Raw genomic sequence first — 19,267 nt, 5'->3', positions numbered from 1 at the left:
AAAACGTTGCTCGAGTTCCGTTCGCCAACAGAAGAGACGTAAAGGGGTTATCGTTGTATGTAGAGACGAAAGGGTGAACGAGGAAAAAGACAGAAAAGGGGAGCCACACGGTCGTAAAATCTCAGTATCGCTTCGTGGGGCGCTCGTGCACGATTCGCTGTAATCGCTATGATTACCATAGTTTTCATGAGGTATGTTTATTTCTGTCTCTCTTCGTCTGAAAATCGTTGATGTAGTTAGACAGCTTTTTCCAGTAATTTTTTCATAGTTTGTGATTACATATAAAAATTCTTCAGAAAGCTCCATATTACTATTTACTAACGAAAACCGCTGCGATAGAATATTACTTGTTGTATACGTGTCTTCAATTCTTTTATTTATTTCCTTAGTGTTATAGAAATGCTTTTCATTGCACGACGGTCGATCATGTGACGTTCTGCGTGTGTTAAAAATGTGAAAAAGCAAGTTAACGAATGGCATAAAAACCAATATTTGTCTAAATAAACGCGTGTTATCGTAATCTGAATTCTTGACTAAGATGTACGACAAGATTTCAAGATGTATTAGCCAGTTGCTATTGTTTCACTGCAGGTTCTAATGCGAAAGTAAACAATGTTTCGATGACGTGTCACATTAAACGTTCTCCTTTTACGAGTTGTATCATTTCACAGTGAATCTTTCGAACATCAGAGTTATTTATATATTCCGCTAATTAAAATTTTTTCCTTCTCTCCCCCCCCCCCCATCTCCTTCGTACCAAGTTATTGCACCATTTTCTATCCTCCTCTATATGTTTTAATGAATATTGAGTTGTTCATATTTAGAATCGAACGTATTGTAATTTTCTATTTTTTGAGCAAAGATTGTTTTCCTTGTAAGTGGGCGTCGCAGAATGTTCCAAGCTCATAAATATTGACATTTTTTGTCCGAATATCTATTCACGTAATATATCGTCGTGGAAAGTTCTGGAGTAAGAAACGTTCGTGTTTATACTTATCTAATAACAAGGAGAATTATTGTAATCAACTAGACTCTACAAAACTTTCGGTTAAAAATATTTTTTACGAACCTCATGATCACTGCTATCTATTTACGTGTAATGATTCATCTTCAACGGCAATGAATGGAATTGACGATTTCCGCTTGATTGTGCATCAATGAAAAACTGGTATAACGTAAGAAAATGAACGAGATGATTGAAAGATTCTTTATTTTGATTTCAGAAGGCAACTACAATAAAAGTTTAAGGAGACACGTGGACCATGCCAGGTTAAGGGGCGAAGTGGTGACCTAAAACTCATCCTTGGTTCTGACCCTCGATGCTTACGCTACGACTGGTGTCGACTCATTTCTTGAAGCAGCCATAGGCAGTGCCCTTCGCCTTAGAGAAAGGGCTCGATGCGATGTGCCGTGATAGGGACATGAACCCAAAACTAGTCAAATTAAACGATCTCTTTTTAACATCATATTGGTTGCCAACATCGATTTAAAGTTGCTCGAAGATTTCGTGCGCGTGTCGACGAAGGACTTTTCTTCGCCGGTCCCTTCTCCTTCGAAAGTTTTCATATTTACCCGTCCTTCTAATTTTCATTATTCGCTTACCCCACACATTGTTCCTTACCCTCTGTTTAACGAATCTCTTCCGTGCGGAACTGAAAATTCGTGACTTGCTGTAAACGTCAACGTCATTATCAACATCGGCATCAACATCACTATCAACGTCAACGCCACCGTCAACGTTCACGCCATCAACATCGAAAAATCAAGCTGTCACGGAGAATAAACATAAAATACATCGAACAAAAAGATTTCATAACGAAATAAACAAGGTGATACGCAAAGTTTATTGAAGAAAGCTTCATTGAATAAAATACTTTACTCTTCCGCTAGCTATCATTTCGCACTCAAAAGAATAATATGCAAGATAATTTCGAAGGTACTTTCTTACCAGGTATAACATATCCACTCGGGAAATCGACTGCGAAGGAGAGCAAATAACCAAAAAGTGTAACTCGAAGTAGTATCCAGGCTGAACTCCATTTACTTCAACCTGTGGAGGGTCGCGAGGGAGTGTATTGTGAGTTTGCAGTTTTTAACAATTTCTATAATAAATTTTGGTAAACGTTCAACGACAGACGATTCGTCATTGATACTATCCGATACACGATCTCAGATAGAGCAATCGTTGTCGTTCTGACGTACATTAAAGAAGCGCATAGCATAAAAAGTTTATCGATCAACTTACTCTTGAGAGATTGAATATCGCAAAGTCCATTGTTCGATCGGTATCGAATTCTCATCGATAGAGGCATATTGTCTTCCGTTAGATTTATCGTGAAACGCAACTTTGCAGTAGACGTTAAAGAGTTAAAAATTACACAGATGCTAGTTCAACACCATAAAAGTATACTTTACTCGTTTGATATTGGTAAACTAGCTTAATAGAGACAAAAAAAAAAAATTGTCAATTTAATCAGTGCGGCGGCGGTGGCGGCGGCTCGCGTTGTAGACAAAGTGGGATGAGACGTCCTCAGCAAGATCATCACCATCTCCACAGCAACCACCACCACCATCATCATCATCATCATCATCATCATCATCATTACTGTCATCAGCAACACCACCACCATCATCATGGATCTTCGTCGAGTCCTACGCGATCTCGACAAGTTCACGACAAGGTAATTTCCTTTAAGTACGTTTCACGTTTTTCAAGTGTCGATAATTTATGCTGAAATTCAATTATTTCCAAGGACGAATCCCGTTTAGCGAAAGTGAAACGCGTTCTGACAGTATCGTTATTAAGACGTAACGCAGGATCTACGAGGGTCTTTGGTATTCGACTAGATTCGATCGAGCCATACCTCGACACCGGTGTGCCTTTTGTGGTACACCGATTGTGTAATTATATCGAAGCTCATGGATTCCAAAGCGCCGCGGTGTTCCGTCTGTCCGGTGGAAGCCCAAGACTGGCAGAAAGATTGAGGGCCGCGTTTGAGAGAAGAGGAGATGCTGACTTAGAAACAGCAGCCTGTCCCCCGACTGCGGCAACGCTTCTTCGCCAGTATCTAAAAGAATTACCACAACCTGTTGTACCATCAACCCTTGTAGCTAGGCTATTGTCCATTCATGCCCGTAAGCATCTGTTACTTTAATTACCTTAGCACGCTGCCTTTTTTCTTTTCCACTTCTTTTTATGTAACATGCTCGTTTGAAAAGAAAAAATTATAAACCATTTGTTCACAGAGAATTATGCCAACGATCATGACTGTTGGGTTAATTTAACGAAAGAGCTACTGTCAACTCTGCCAACATCCCACTATCGTTTGCTTGGTTACTTGGCTCTTTATCTAAGCAAGTACGAAGCTAAACATGGACGTAGTGCCGGCGTTTGCGGAGTGTTCGCCCCTGTAATTCTACCTCATGTTCCACCTGCTACCACCCTTCTTCGTGATATCTTAGCCGAAGCATCTCTGCTTTTTCCAGATTGGTAAGTTGCATATATATACCTTTTTTCTTACTTTTTTTAAGTGCATGCATTTGCTGTAAGATGTACACACGTTAAATTGGTCAAATGAAAACCTGTTAAACCTGTTAAATAAATATCGCGATAACCAACTTTGTGGCCCAATGACAGATTTCGGCTATACAGGCCATGTGATTATTGACCATAAATATGCATAAACCGCATTGTCGTGATTCAACAATTATATTTTTAATTAATTCTGACCAATAAAAAAAAAAAAAAAGATAAAGACAAGATAAGTTTAAAATACGCGTAATTTTAACTATAAGAGAATGTAATTCCGAAGCAATTATAAATCGCGTTATTATCAGTGTTATCTCATAAAGAAATCCAATCGGTCGGCTTACAATTACATGTTAGCACGTCTTAAAACTATTGGCTCGTGTTCGCTCACGTGTATAGTTCAATTTCCTACGGTTCTACGTACAAATAGGTATGATATTTACATTAAGTCACTTTAAGTTCTCAAAATAACATTAAGTTCCTTGTATTTTGTAAACTTATTTTTATTACATATATTCGATATCATCATTATCGCAAATTATGCTCGTTTCATATTAAAACATACGTATCGATCCTTGATCTTGTTGGAATAATTCAATACCGACGAATGTTCTTGAAAAAGCAGTCGATACTTCCTTTTGTCTTATACTTATTTTTCGATTAACGTTCAAGGTATACGCCACGTGCTCTTGCATATCAATATCACAGGCATGCGTTTTAGATCGATTTTAGCGTTTTCAGCTGTAACCTTAAAAAGAGGAAACGTCGCAAAAATTTTTTCGGCTAGCATTTTTCTTTTCTCGCGTTAAATACGTAATAAAATATCGGGTGTTTTCGATCTATATGACTGCATTATTTCAATAATGCCTCCTCGTATTAATATCTTCGTATGATAGATACGTATAATGCAACGTATCGTCTCTGTTTTCTTATGGTTTGGTCAATGATATCGTTGAAATATATCGTATGACAAAAAGATAAAGTACGATTAAAATTCGAGATATATATATATATATATATATATATATATAGTATTATATTTAATAACGAGTAATTTATTAATGTAAGTACTTTTATCCTTTACGCAAAAAGGAAAAAAAAGAAAACAGTAACAAGGTTTTTTTTATATGTTTCTTTACATACATATAACGACGAGTTTGTTACATTTACATGCAAGTCAAGAGAAATATTTTTATTTCAGACTCGAAAACTTAAAAATTTCTTTAACCTTTTGTCTCTTTCTCATCAAATTCAAACATTAATTGCAAATATATACATAAATTTTGCCTTATTTTATATGTACGAAACATCCTTAATATTGAATTTAGTGTATTCTATGTCATTTCATAGCGTGGAAACTTTACCCAGATATTTTAGCTAAAATTATTTTAACTTTACCACTAAAGTGCGTAGTTCCTCAATTTAGCCTGAAGAGATCATCCAGTCACGCGGTTCATGTTATTCAACTAACAATGTACTGTTTAGTACGACAAAAAATACGAAGAAAAACCTGTTTTTTTTATGCTTATCGAAATAAACGCTTAAACTCGTTAATAGTCATCGACTCGTATGAAACTGCGGCAAATAACTTTTTTGCTGATTTTTCGTAAAGTTGTAGAGCATGATTTTGCATAAGTTATCAAATCAAAGGACAGGTTACGATAAAAAATTCTTAACTGTTATCTTTGATAATTGCTAAAAACTATAGGCAGAGAAATTATCGAGTTTTCTCTTGGAAAACAGGATTACAATAAATCCTATATTAATTCTTACCAACCTTGAAATCCAAGATTCGTCGGCTGCTCCCACTCGTCCTGAAGGAAGACAAATTTCATCGATAAACGAAAATTAGAGAAAAAGAAGAAAATAGTGTTCACTTTTATTGTTTGCTACTTTACAAAGAATTGAATTTTTACGTAGAAGAATCGAAAATATACTTTTCGTTTAAGATACTACGGACACCTATAGTTTTGTCTATCTCAAGTAAAAATTATTATTGACTGATTCAGAGATGTCTAAATCAATCATACGCGTTTATAAGCTCTAAAGTAATCATGAATCACGAGTTATTGTGTTTTATAATCGATGCGTTTGCAACATATGTATATAATGCAGTCTAGTCGTTCGAGGCACTGATCCAACAATGACGTAATCCTCCTTAATAAGTTTCGTCCATCTTAAACACAACCATAACCATGCACAAATACATACATAGAATCGTTACGTAGTTACGTGTTATATATCCGTAGTTGAAGGAAGAGCCGTTTGGCACAAGCCGGTTTCAGCAAGAAACACGCCTACCAACGAAAATAGTTCAGGAATTGAGATCCCTCTACACGAAAGTTGGCAAAGTATATATGTATTTAGCATACAAATGGAATCGTTCATACACATGCAGTTTGGCTTTACCTTCGATCTTTCGGCTATTTTTGTAAATAAGTAAACGACAAGTTTTCAAAGGAGAATATTGACTGACAAACGTTATCGAACGAGTTTACCTAAAAATCATTGGTATTCTATTACTAGTGATTTTACGATGTAGTTCCGTACTAAATGTACATACATCGTCGACCAAAAATAATGTTTCGTTGACGTCAAGGTGTCAAACATGCGGTCGCAGATATCCATGTTACGTTTGTTATAGATCGTCATTTAATACAATTTCATACTAACGAAGAAAATGATTTTAATCTTATTTTATTTCGATAGAGGCGGTTATATCATTACATGTATGGAAGAAAGAATTGGAACTAATTCATGAATTATCTGTCATAAATTATAAATCATCGTAGGGGTCGACCAAGTCATCGTTAGGGGCATCGTTGGAACCACTGGGTATCGAGCTATTATCGCTGCCATGTAAATTACAAAGTCTCATTTATTAGATAAAAGTATTTTATATTGTCTTAAAAGAGTGGGATTCGTATCGAAACTATACTCATAAGTTAATCACGATATTGCTAGTGACAACAAGTTCCAAACCGGTTTCGAAGGGTTTGTTTCTTCCGGTGTAGTATAGGAAAGCAGCCACCGTAGTGGTTTCTGCGTAGTTTAGCATGTGAAGCATTGTAACAGAGCTATGGAGTTTGGGTGAAATCTCTATGCTAATTATGGTCAATTTTACGAACGCGTAACCGGTGCCGACAAACATGAGTCAACGGGAATATGGATAGAGAAAGAGTTTCCATTCGATCGATTCTCGAGGCTGTCACGTGTATTACATGTATACTCGCTGTATATACACTCACGGTTGATAGACAGTAAGTAGTAACGCTCGGGAAGTCGCGTGCGTCACGCTCGTCACGCGCAAAGACGAACTACAAGATCGGTGTCAGTCGAAGGAACAGAATATAGAGAAGAGTCGATCGGCAACAGCCACAGTCTAATTTCTGACTTGTTCGAAACTTCCATTCGGTCAACGCGTACCATCGAATCGGAGGTAACGCGCAACGCACGCGTTTGTTACGTGAAGTCGACCGTGAATCCGACTAATTTCTTCCTCGAAAATTCTAGGTTCTGTGTTTAGACTCACGACTTCTAAACGTATACTTTCATACGAATCAGCAGACATATATCTTGACTAATTATGCGGGAATTAAGTGTTGTCTGTTTGTTGTGAACGACAGTAGTTCTTTGGAACTTTCGACCGAAAAGTGTTCGCATTTCTTGCGTACGAGTCGACTGAGAACGCTCTCTCGTCTAGTTCTACAAGCAGACGACTATAAATGTTCCATCGAATCGCCGAGAGACTTGTGTTCGCGCCGGTGGTCCGCCATTGGAAAAGAAAGTTGGTGTTCGTGATTACATGAATAACTTCTACTGCAAAAGGGATACGCGTACAGTAAGTTTGTTGCACGCATCATCAACATAACAAATGCAAATAAAGGGTCGATTCCTTTCCCGTTTTCCGTATTTATCGACAATTCCTCTTCTTATATTTTCATGTTCATACTTCTTTTCGACGGAAATTCTTTTCTAAAAATACAGATAGACGGGTCGCAACTGGTCAATTCCAAGTATTGAAAAAATACAACAAGGCTAAGAAGTTGATCCATTTAATGTGACAAATTATACAATTTAATCATGCATGATATTAACGTAAGAGGTAATTCGATTTAAGAAAGAAGTCTAAAAATAGGAATATACGATGCGTTGTTATGTAATGTCAGCGCGATACGAGATCTTGCGTTTTTATTAAAATCTGCTAAAAAAGCATCCATAAAAATGCAACTTTTCTTTGCTTTCATGGTAAACATGTACTACGAAGGATATTAATTATTTCCGAGGACACGAAGGTGTATTTCTTACGTACTTCCTTGCTAAATAATCCTTGCATTACTGGAAGTTTTTTAATCGATTCCTTTTAACGGATATGCCGACAATTTGTTACTTACGATTAATCGATAAAACAGTTCACCCTGATTTAAAATACGTAGCTTAAGACGAAGCAGTTAGTTACATTAGAATTCTAGTAAAAATATTTTCTCTTTTTAATTTAATTGTTAGCCTGTTTTCACTTTTTATCTTGTTTATCTTCATTCGTTCGCCACTAGGATATGTGTATACAATGTAAAATATCATTTGGGACGATTATAAACATCGATGTACCTTGAATGTGCTTTTCTGTACCTGTGGCGAAAATAACGTCGTTACATTGTCGAATTTGAGTGTGTTTCCATGGGACAGCGAGAAAAATCTCACTAGAAAAGCACAATAAAACGTGTACTGACGTGACCTACCTCGTGGTTGGCGTTCTCAAAGGCATTTCTCTCTAACGCTGATCGATCACAGTCCACCGTACCTTTTTTCTCTTGTTGAAAGAACGACTCGACTCACTCAAGTATGTAACTTTTCAATTTCCCAACGATGCATTGGGTGCTGCCAGACAAGTTGAATCTAAACAAAAATATAAAATTTCGTAGCATGATATTTTTTTTATTTACATCTTAATATTTTAGAATTAAAATTAAAAAAAATTACGTTTCATTTGATTTTTAAAACTTTTGTATATCTATTCTTACTATAGTTTTTAATACCACTTATTTAGTATCTACATATTAATTTTTCAAACGTTATGTAAAAGCATTACGAACTTCTCTCTTACTCTTTCTTTCGATACACTCTTACTTTTAATTATCTTACGTTTCGATTATTTCGTTCAACATGGTTAATTTTTTTGCACATTCTGATCGAGGCGGTCCTCACTGGCGTGGCAATGGAATTTTCCAATCCCTCGCGTATAACGAAGGATAAAGTAGCGTGTGTAAAAATAGGAATGTTACAATGTGTATAACAAGATTGAGGACTTTGATTTCATAAAGCACATTTTACTCTTCACTGCATTAGGTCTATCTTTGTTTCTAATATAAGTTTTGGCTTAGTAGTACCGTTCTCGTGAAAAAGAAATACATTAGCGCAAGAACCGGTGACTCACTTGTAATTTCCTCATCTATTATTATTATTATTCTACTATTATTACTACTACTGCTAGTATTATTACCATAACTACTACTACTACTACTACTACTACTACTACTACTACTATTAATACTACTAAAATATCTTTCATAGTATTATAACATAAAATCTTGACTTAGTACTTTTACTTATTGTATTTATAGAATTCTGATTTATATAGAGTATTTTTTGGATTCCTTTACCAATCATACCTCAGTAGAATAGAAGGAATAGCACTTTAATAGGAGCATCTAACTCTATTGATGGGTTTGTTTTCAGCATCCGAGATAACGTGGTGAACGGCGTGATCTCTGCAAGTGATTGTAAGATTTGCAAGGATACAAAGGACGAACCAAAAGATTTCGAAGGAGCGTCGTTGCTTTGCGCGCTGAAACCGCGTAAGCGTAAAGAACGTCACGAATCCTGTTGTCAAGAACGAAAACTGATAAGGTACGATAAACAAATGGAGAAAGAAAATGCTTTAACGAAGTTATAAAGATCATATATAAGACTAGTTTAACTTCTCCTATTCTCTCTCACGAATCGAATACTTTTAGAAGTAGTAGCGAGGAGCGTGTTCTTGAAAGTCCCGCTGAAACCACGGACACGATTAGACGTGTGAGCAGTCACGAAGATTTTAATAGTGAAAAACATTTGCATATTTTATCTCAGCTCGGACAAGACATGGGTCATGGTGTGGTGAGTTTTCTCCAATATGCAAGTAATGTTTATTACTTTTAAATTGAGCTTTACACGTGTAAGGTACTTTATTTACAGAGATGCGGAAGTCTTCCCTTACATGAAAGAACGAATGTTTCACCTGTATCCAAGAAAACTCCACCAACTTCGTCACCGTGTGAGACAGCTTTAGAAACAGAAAAATTTGAATGCGATGCCGAGAAATTGAGAAGCAGCGAACGTTTCAGTCGAAGTATTACTCCGAGAGGACGAAGGCAGGCTCGACGAAGGAGGGTGCATAAAGTTACAGACGCAGAGAATTCTAGTAAGGTAAAATTTCTATTTGTTCTTTACATGTGACATGTAAAAAAAGGGAATCTATAGAATTTGTATTAAATTGAAACCAAATTTCTTTCGTTAGGAAAACGAAGAGGAAACCGATAATATTTATGTATCATCGAATCCTAATAGCTGCAATGGATCTCCAGCACAAAGTTTTTTGGAAATGTTGAGCAGTGGACCGAGCCGATCGCCATCACCGGCTCGTCCTCCAACAGTTAGTCATGAAGATCTAAATAACCCCAGCCTAACTAACTGGACTTTTCAACGACAAGAAAATGTAAACAAAACTAGGATATTAAGCTCAATTATATTCAATGACAATATTACATACCAATCTAATATTTGTAGGACGAAGCTGCCGATGCACGAGTAGAAGCTATGCTTTCTCCAAGAAATTCTTTATTACTACCTAGACGTTTTTATTCTGAAAACGAAATGCAACCTAATGCTCCGAATATCGCAGAACTTGGTTTAAAAAATTTAACCAAGTATATAAATGGCTTGAAAAAAAAGATAAAGAAATACGAAGACGAATTTGAAGAAAATTTTGGTTATCGTCCAAGTCATTCTGATAAGATGAGCAACAAGGACATCAAACGATTATGTACAGAATTAAGTAAATTGCGAAAGGAGCATAAGTTATTAAAGGAAGATCCGGTGAGCGCGTTATTAGCTAATGCAAATAACAAAACAAGAACAACAACTAACGGTAGTCCGACAAACAACAATAACAGCCAAGAAAAATCTAGAACAGTTTCGATGGAAGAGATGATAAAAGAAGTAGAAAAAAAATTAAGTGAAAAGAGATTGAAATATAATAGACCCGAGAATATGGAAGAACTAACTTATGAACAATTAATAGATGAAAAAACTGCTGTTCAAAAAGCTTTGCTTCATATTGAGAATACTTTTGGGAGGCCAGTTTCTAAAGAAGATAGAGCTGTCGTGCGATCTTTATATGATAAATACAGAACTTTAAAAAGATTACTTATTAGAGCAGGCGTGGTAAGCGACATATTTTATAAATCTAATAATAATCTTAATTGTATATATAATTGTATGTGTGTACATATAAATTATCTTTAAACTTTCTTTCTGTTTTTCTTACAGAGCAAAAATAAAGATAGCATTTCAGAGTTGGCTACTATTTTGGAACACGAAGCAATGGATTTTACATCATCTAATTTACCTAACAATCCATCTGATACAGAGAGGAGAGCTAGTGAACCTGATATGTCACATAGAGGTATTTTGGATTGTATAGATTCGGTAGATCAATTACCAACTGATAGTGATAGTCAGCACAGCAGTAGCGAAGGAAGTCGTAGTAACAACGAAAGTCTTCACGCACTTCCACAGTAAGTTTTTAGTATATATAATTCACTAATATCTATTTCCTATAAAGGTATTAACAACTACTTAATTTGATTTTAGAGAGGAATTATTGGTACAACAGAAATTAACCAGAGAAGAGAAAAAGCGTCTGAGACGTGCTTTAAAAGAATTAGAAGCACAATTCGAAGCTCGTGCCGGCCGTAGAATGCAAAGAGAAGATCGTGGCCCGCAAGTCACAACCGTTTACGAATCATATAAACAGGCTAAAGCAAAGCTTCGACTGATCGATGCTCTAGTAGCTAAAAATGCTTGACGCAGTATTTAATGAATATCTTGAAATTTACATACGTCTAACAACAAAGAAAACTTCAAACATTATAAAACATCCGAAATATATGCAGTGGTTATTATAAAACCGAAATTTCATACAACATTCATAAAAAATGCTATTGTGCAACAGAAGGCAACAAAAAACATCTATCCAAAATGAAGGATATTAAAACGAGACACTAGTATATATGTCTGATAATTTGAATTTATCCAAAAATCAAAATATTTTAAGAGAAGAATGGAGAGGCTGTCTCTGGCTGTAATACTTTTACTTCGTATGTATTGATTATAATTGGCCAACGATTTATTTTAAATCAAAATATCAAACTGATATAAGAACATGTACAGAAAACTCAATTCTCAACTACTCATATACTGAAATCTCAGTTACTAAAATCAGTACATTGATAAATTAATTTACCTTTAATTCTGATAAAAATGTTTATTGCGTGTAATATGATATTTGTACGAAATATTTTCAACGACAATTTCAATTATTGTAATTAACTAGATTGTTTTGATAAGACTCTTGTTATTTTAATGACTCATAGAAGTGCATATTATAAAATGATATCATACGATAATAAATAATAAAATTAGTACCAGGTTAGTATTCTGAACTCTAAACACTAATAGTTAGAAAGTAACAGTGGCTATGGCGTTATAAACAATCTGTCGATTTGCATTCAATTTCCTTCAAATACTCAACGTCAGATTCAATAAAGTAAGGAAATGCTTATTGCATGGTTATTGTAAACTGCCAATTTATACGAATAAGTACATCACATAAAAAAATATTAAAGAAAAACATGCCACTGACCTGCTCCATTTTACATATTTCTACCAGTGTTATTTAAAATTTTGTTACATTTAATAGACATTTTAAAAAATTGACTTCTTACTATTTTATATTATTTGCGTATACACGTATATTGCATCATATTTTTACATGTTTGTGCATTTCTTTATATTTGATTAAATGTTGAGTATGTAAAAAGACAAAGGCATAAAGAAATGAATTATTGCTTGAAAAATTATTATATGTACGTATCTTGCTATAAATCAATGGATGCTAACATGCAAAAGTAAACTACAAAAGAAGTATTAAAGACGAACAGTGACAAATTATGAAAATAATTTCATAATTGAAACGAATCTAACGAATACATTGTATGTCGATTTTTTTTTTTAGTAGGCATTATATATTTACATACGTCTTTGTACTCCATCGATTAATAATATTATTGCCATTTTCAAATTACTATTTTTAACAAATTTATATCTTTTTTTATATTACATGACATAGGATATCATCTTCTTTAAAAGCTAATACATCAATTGAATGAAAATAGAAAGAACAGATATCTAGATTCTAGATTATACATTATTTAAACTAAAATTGATATTTATTTCATTAGTCGAAGATTATCATCAAATTGAATGTTGAGAGTAAAGAACGGATCTGTGGGGTTATTTGTAATTTAAGTACCTTGTAAGAAATATCACATGTTATAATTGTAGAGTACTATAAACTGTTACAGTCTTATAGCTGTATTAAACATATTCATTAAAACCTCGTTAATTTTTCCGTTTTATATTTGTGCAAGTAAAATTTTAAGGCAATTATTCTGAAATATAATGCTGGTATGACGTATATAAACAGTAGCCTTAAAATTCAACTTGATAAAGCGTCTTAAATGAAGGTGCTAAAGTTTCAGTTTTAATCTTATCAAACGAAAGAAATGCTTTGCGAATTTTAGCAACATGGAAGTGCGCCGAAGGGGTTCGCGTTTTTAATATTATGATTTTTCAGCAAACAAGAACTACAGAGCTTAACTAGTACTTATGTATTAAGAACTAAAAAATAAAACAATGTAGGAAATATTCTATAAATTAATATATATTTATACACATATGTATATGATTTTAAATCTTGACTAAAATCAACCGATGTTCAAATTTTTAAATTGATTATAAAAAATTGCTCGAATATTATATGCGTAGTTTCAATTGGTTCCTTGCAACATATTTTGGTTTAATCTATGCTTTTTTTGTTACAAATCAAATTATGGCGGCCCCAATTCTTTAGCGCTAATCCATTTCGCACACTCGTATGAAAAATCTGATTTCTTTGAATATTTTAATATTGTATTGATCCAGTCGACATTTGTTATAAAATTTACCCGCTGAATTAAAATATGCGGAATTAATGGAACAGAAAAAGATTTTTTAGACCAAAGCATTTTTTAGTCTGTGATATAATATGAGAGATATATTATTTATGTTAATATGGGAGAGTGTGTGTGAGAAGGACTTCATTTTTTTTTTTGTGGAAACGATTTCTTGACGTGAGGAAATGTTTTCGGTCATCTCCTTCGTAGAAGGTAATCGAGATTGATGATCTGTTTAAAAGATCGTAAAATAAAAGTAGTAATTTAAGTAACGTTACGTTCTTTTATACGAAAAAAAAAGAAAAGAAAGAGAAAGAGCGACTGAAGTAGAAAGATCAAAAATGAAAAATCCGAATAATTTAATTTAATTTAATAAAACTTACAATTTTTTGTATTTTTTAATAATTCAACAAAACTATATTTTAACGATTAATTTCCTTTCACACGATTTTCAAATTTATTATTGTATTTACGAATATATTTGCAGAAATAGACTCATTATATTTTATTAGTCTTTTAAAAAGACTAATTTTATATTAAACATCATAGATATCATAAGATATTAAATCAATTTTGGATGTGTATTAATTTTTATGATAAAAGTAAAAAAAAAGATACTGCTTCAGGAGTAAAATAACATTTTCTATTAACGTTTTCTGAAAAAGATCTCGTACATAAAGTACAAGAGACATATCTGTTGATGTGTGATTTTGTATAATCGCTTACAAGATAAATATTTTTGCCACTATTAGATTGAAATTTCGTTTACGAAAAATATAAATTGCTTTTTTATTTCGTAAAAATAATTCGCTCTTGACGATGTATTTAAATATTCAAAGTAAAAATAAAAAATAAATAAACAACAATTTTAATTATTCTGCAGCATTTGAAAACATGAAATTGTGTATATACGTATAAACGGTATGTATAGATGAAAAGCAAGGGTGTATATCAATATACGAATCTAAACAAATCTATTAGTCGTTATAACAAGTAGCATGTAGAATTGAATAAAAGAAAAATATGATCTGCTAAAAAATATTGTTTTTGTTATACTGAATAACCTTAACAAAATCCTTGATATTTCTTTTATAGTGCATATTTTATATTTTAATATTTCGATTAATAATCTTCTAAGCATTATAGTGACAAGAAACAAATTTCTTATTGGGACCAATCAATTGCTTACTTAAGAAAAAATAGTACAAATTTTATTTGCATTATACTTTATATGTGTTTATCATGTTTTATCAAATTTCAGACCACTTTTTATGATAATACTATATAAAAGATAGTTTCAATTAATATCATATAACAAATTTGTTAATAATTTCAGCTTACGTGATAAATATCATCCACGATGTATTGTTACCATGATGTTAGTTTCAATTGCTTCTGAAATGTTTGAATTTGCCGTAAGAGACCAGCTAGACGAAGAGAAATAGGTTCCCTTATAACAGCACTATTTCCCCTTTTGTGAAAAAGTCTTTGCTGAAAATTTGATCCATTTGATCCATTAGATTTAGTTGACGTAAATGGCATAGCTCCATACAATTTATCTGATCCCAATGGAATTTCAGTTGATATACAAACATAACTGTTCTTTTTTTGTAATAATTTCATTTGATGTTTTAATGACATCACCTAGGATTAAAAACATCAAAACATTTTTTATAAATATTGGTATTGTGTATAAGCTGTAAAATATCACGATTCAGTCTAAGTATAAATAAAAAATCTACAAAATAATCTTACCTCTTTATATAAATTAACAACAGCATTTATCTCATCTTCTTTAATGCTTAATTCTTTTTCTAAATGTAGTATTTCTTCTTCTAAATCTTTATCACTGTATTTTTTTGCTTTTGCTTGTAATCTTTCATATTTTCTACAGTGTGTGTACATATGTTAAGAAATATTAGATTAATATAGATTACTGAGTTTTACTTTATCATTAGTTGATTTAACTTACGTGTTCATTTCCTCGAACTGATCATGAAGGTTAATGAGAACTTCTCTTATTCCTTTAGAATCTTGAGAATGATTAATTGTTGAGGTATTGGAAATGTGTTTATCACAAATATTGCCCTGTAATGTGTTCTAGATTAATATTTTTAAACAAACTATTCATCTAGATAACTTTACCTGATATATTTTGGATTGCATTTCTGGGTTTTCCATCTTCATGTTTACATTTTGTTGGGAAGCAAACAATTTCAACATTTTATTGTCTGTTACATGTAGTATTGTATTCAGTGTATTCAATTGATTCTCTGATCTAGTATCCTGTAAATAATAAGAAATATTTTTATGTTCTGAAATGAAAGATGAACATTTCCAATGATATTACATTTAATATTGTTTACTAAGCAAACCTTTTTCTTATGAAAATTCCCATATTTATTTACACTGCCATTAATTCCTTTTTGTAAATTCTGATATTGCTCAATATTTGATTTTAAATTTACGTTTAAATTACTTACTCCTTTCCTATCATATTTTAAAAACATATTTTCATTTTCTAATAAATGATCACCTTTACTCATAAACAAATTTTCTTTCTGTATATGTATATTATTCATTTGGGAATTTATATGAGACAGTTTACTCTGTTGATTGTTTATCTGTTCTATGAGAACAGATGCAGGCTTCATACCTCTGCTAATTTTACGAATAAGAAGAGGTGTCACTCCTGTTGCAGCAATTTGCCTTGTTTTCATAATGCTCAAAACCTTTTGAATAAAGAAAGATTGTAACAATAAGCATAGCTTACTTTTATATTTAATAACATACTTGCTGTATATTTAAACCTAAATTATGACTTGGGGTTATAGAAGTACCCACTACAAAGGGTATATTTTGAAAGTTAAATCTACCAAAATATGAACGATTGGCCCTCTTTAATTTAGAAGCTAAAGTTGGCATTTCATAATTATGTGTAACTATTGGGTCACAATATGATGCTTGTATAATTGCATGTTGACACTGATGCGAATTGTACTTTTCCATGGTACATGCAGGACTGGTTGAAATTTTCAAATTATTACTTAAATCATTATTAATTGTAATCCTTCCTCTGAAAATAGAAGTTAATATCATATTTGATATTATATAATATCATTGCTATAACCACTACCATGAGTCCTTACACTGTTTTCTGACTAGTTTGATGTTGCTTTTGAGAATAATTTTTGGGACAATCTACATTAACATCACTAACATTTTGATAATTATTATCTTCATATTTTGGTTTTATGGATATGTTTTGTTGTTTATTCATAGCAGAAGATGTTAATATGTTAATATAGTTCATGTGATGTTCAAGTTTTGAATGTTTACTAGGAATAGCAGATGTGCTACCACTCTTTGCTGCTGTATTATGATAAATTTCCACTACGTCATTAGATGTTTGTTGAGACTTGAATGTATGTCGATTACTTACACTATCTAAAATATACATAAAAATCAATATGAAGTTTTCAAATGAATATCTTTATATGATACTTTTTTGTTTTCTTTTTTTTATATCCTTTTTTCCTAAAAAAATTGTATCTCTTGTAGTTACAGTACTCCGTGAATTAGAACAGTGTATTTTTTTTCTTCGCCTTTTAATCTTCAATGGAACAATGTCATCTAGCTTACATAAGGAGCCTTTCTTGCTTGATAATGCTGAAGAAATAGCTTTTTCTTTTTTTTCGTTTTTTGTAGAGACTTTACTTTTATCCACGGATCCATCTTTAACATTACCAGAAATATTTAGTTTAATATCATCTTTTGCAGAAAATGATTCTTGAAGTAAATAGCTATTTTGATTATCCAGAGTTAATTGTTCAAAAGATTTGGTTAAAGTTTCATTATTTCCTATCAATTCTGTAGAATATTCTGTTAGATGCTTTTGATATGGGAATTGCCAATTGTAATTGTGTTCTTCACACTGCTAATAAGATTTTTATGAATATAGTTATGAAGAACAACTTCATTTAGAATACATATAAAATATATTCATAACTTAAACACAATAAACGTACTGCCATGTTATCTTTCTGAGTTGGTAGTAACGATCTTGATTTTGTGTTCTGTGGAATAGCATAAGTTTGAAGTGTAATCGAAGATAATTCAGTTTCTGTTCCTTTCTGTTTATTTAAGTTCTTTTGTTTTTCTTTTTCTTCTTCTTTCTTCTGCAGATTATTTTCTGATAAAATATTGGCTAAATTTGAAGTTATCAAAGGTTTATCCTTGTGGGTCTTATCATCTGTAACATAGAGAATGCATTCGAATTTGTTTGTTATAGTTCACAATAATAAAAGAATATACAGTGAAAAAAAGTTTTATTGCATTTTATTGCATCATTTTCATTTACAAACATACATAGCGTATCAGAATACTTTTCCAAGGAATTATTACAATTCGCTTGTCTGGAAACTATAGTTTCATCATTATTAGAAGTCCTTATTTTACAATTTTGCCAATTTGGATCACACAAAGTCTTTTTAGTTTCTTGTATTTTTGGCATATCATGATATAACATTTTCATATATTTCATATGAGATTTTAAAGAATCACATCTTTCTTTTGTAGAATAGAACCATTGTTTTACATTTTTCACATCTAAATGAATAAAATTCAACATAATTAAATTAAATTATTTCTATTACTGTAGTGTAAATATAATATATAGATTAATACAAGTTATTTTGATATATTTAAATCACGTATGCAAAATATATAATTACCAGTGTAATATTTTTTCTTGTAATTAACATCCATATTCTGTTTTTAGTTAATTAGTATATATAGTTTAATTATCAAACAACCATAATTAGTAAGATTAATAAGAACAATTTTTTGATGGATAAAAGAAATTTGTAATAATATAAAACTAAAAGAAATCTATAAAAAATTCAAAGAATAAGAACTCACAGGTTACGTTTTTATTGTTTATCGATTACATTTTTACTTGTGTATCTTTTGTTTCCAATACGTTCTTCTTTCATTAAAAGAAAATCGTTTAAGAGAAAATTAGTTTTTACTCAGCTTTCTACAAAAGCTCGTAAAATATTTAAATATGTATTACTCGTTCTAATATTGACTTTCATCTAACTTTTCAAACATTTTAAAAATTACATTTATTATTCTAATGTTATTATTAACTAAATCATTTGATTTTTATTAAATGTACCAAATTGTAAAAGTATTAAATTGTTTTAAAAGTTATCTATAGTTTTCTTAATATTAAACGACAATCAAATTTCTAGACAAGTAGAACGCAAAAATATTTGCAATAAATATAAATAAAAATCATACTTTTTAATTATAAGATTATGTAAGTGCTACAATAATCTAAGAATAGTCAGAAATAATTAAATTCAAAGATAAGTTTAAAATAAAAACGAAAAATCTAGAATAGGGAAATCTCTGGTAAATT

The 19,267-nt window shown here is 31.9% G+C and overlaps 2 protein-coding genes and 1 long non-coding RNA gene across 8 annotated transcripts; 1 reads left to right on the top strand and 2 right to left on the bottom strand.

Moving 5' to 3' along the window:
- Window positions 1–29: 29 nt before the first annotated feature.
- Window positions 30–14,881, top strand: LOC126923474 (protein FAM13B). The gene is made up of 13 exons (XM_050736960.1): window positions 30–191; window positions 1,224–1,829; window positions 1,952–2,077; window positions 2,478–2,681; window positions 2,754–3,135; window positions 3,247–3,490; window positions 9,266–9,436; window positions 9,544–9,685; window positions 9,764–9,994; window positions 10,086–10,283; window positions 10,355–11,011; window positions 11,117–11,364; window positions 11,441–14,881. Exons 4-13 carry the CDS (start codon window positions 2,520–2,522, stop codon window positions 11,652–11,654), a joined length of 2,649 nt encoding a protein of 882 aa, XP_050592917.1. The 5' UTR covers window positions 30–191; window positions 1,224–1,829; window positions 1,952–2,077; window positions 2,478–2,519; the 3' UTR covers window positions 11,655–14,881.
- On the bottom strand, window positions 1,194–7,551 carry LOC126923646 (uncharacterized). Of its 2 annotated transcripts, XR_007713258.1 has the most exons (3): window positions 5,307–7,551; window positions 4,095–4,270; window positions 1,194–3,543 (listed from the first exon to the last, which is right to left on the bottom strand). It is a non-coding gene; the product is annotated as an uncharacterized LOC126923646 (long non-coding RNA). The 2 variants fall into 2 exon arrangements; XR_007713257.1 differs by having other exon boundaries at window positions 1,194–4,270.
- LOC126923489 (uncharacterized) lies at window positions 7,569–19,213 on the bottom strand. 5 transcript variants are annotated; one of them, XM_050736981.1, is made up of 14 exons: window positions 18,763–19,212; window positions 18,576–18,612; window positions 18,211–18,450; window positions 17,871–18,094; window positions 17,347–17,779; window positions 16,992–17,289; window positions 16,636–16,918; window positions 16,218–16,574; window positions 15,988–16,128; window positions 15,815–15,942; window positions 15,598–15,730; window positions 15,184–15,486; window positions 8,269–8,425; window positions 7,569–8,158 (listed from the first exon to the last, which is right to left on the bottom strand). In XM_050736981.1, the coding sequence occupies exons 2-12, from the start codon at window positions 18,607–18,609 to the stop codon at window positions 15,211–15,213; spliced, it is 2,547 nt and encodes an 848-aa protein (XP_050592938.1). In that variant the 5' UTR covers window positions 18,610–18,612; window positions 18,763–19,212; the 3' UTR covers window positions 7,569–8,158; window positions 8,269–8,425; window positions 15,184–15,210. The 5 variants fall into 5 exon arrangements, with proteins under 5 accessions (XP_050592938.1, XP_050592955.1, XP_050592963.1 ...); XM_050736998.1 differs by having other exon boundaries at window positions 17,347–17,776; window positions 18,576–19,212; XM_050737006.1 differs by having other exon boundaries at window positions 15,815–15,930; window positions 18,576–19,210.
- Window positions 19,214–19,267: the final 54 nt, after the last annotated feature.

The sequence above is a fragment of the Bombus affinis genome, chromosome 2 (assembly GCF_024516045.1).
Source record: "Bombus affinis isolate iyBomAffi1 chromosome 2, iyBomAffi1.2, whole genome shotgun sequence".
Classification (NCBI taxonomy): domain Eukaryota; kingdom Metazoa; phylum Arthropoda; class Insecta; order Hymenoptera; family Apidae; genus Bombus; species Bombus affinis.
The sequence above is the reverse complement of the archived record's forward strand: the minus strand, read 5'-3'. Positions and strand labels throughout refer to the sequence as shown.

Excerpts from the sequence above, each read along its gene's own strand:
- LOC126923474 (XM_050736960.1), top strand. The coding sequence starts at position 2,520 with ATGAGACGTCCTCAGCAAGATCATCACCATCTCCACAGCAACCACCAC. Across the intron at positions 9,995-10,085 it reads ACGCAGAGAATTCTAGTAAG|GAAAACGAAGAGGAAACCGA; the intron begins GTAAAATTTCTA and ends TTCTTTCGTTAG. Across the intron at positions 11,012-11,116 it reads TACTTATTAGAGCAGGCGTG|AGCAAAAATAAAGATAGCAT; the intron begins GTAAGCGACATA and ends TTTTTCTTACAG.
- LOC126923489 (XM_050736991.1), bottom strand. The coding sequence starts at position 18,609 with ATGGATGTTAATTACAAGAAAAAATATTACACTG. Across the intron at positions 18,095-18,210 it reads AAAGTATTCTGATACGCTAT|ATGATAAGACCCACAAGGAT; the intron begins GTATGTTTGTAA and ends TCTATGTTACAG. Across the intron at positions 16,575-16,635 it reads TAGGTTTAAATATACAGCAA|GTTTTGAGCATTATGAAAAC; the intron begins GTATGTTATTAA and ends TTTATTCAAAAG.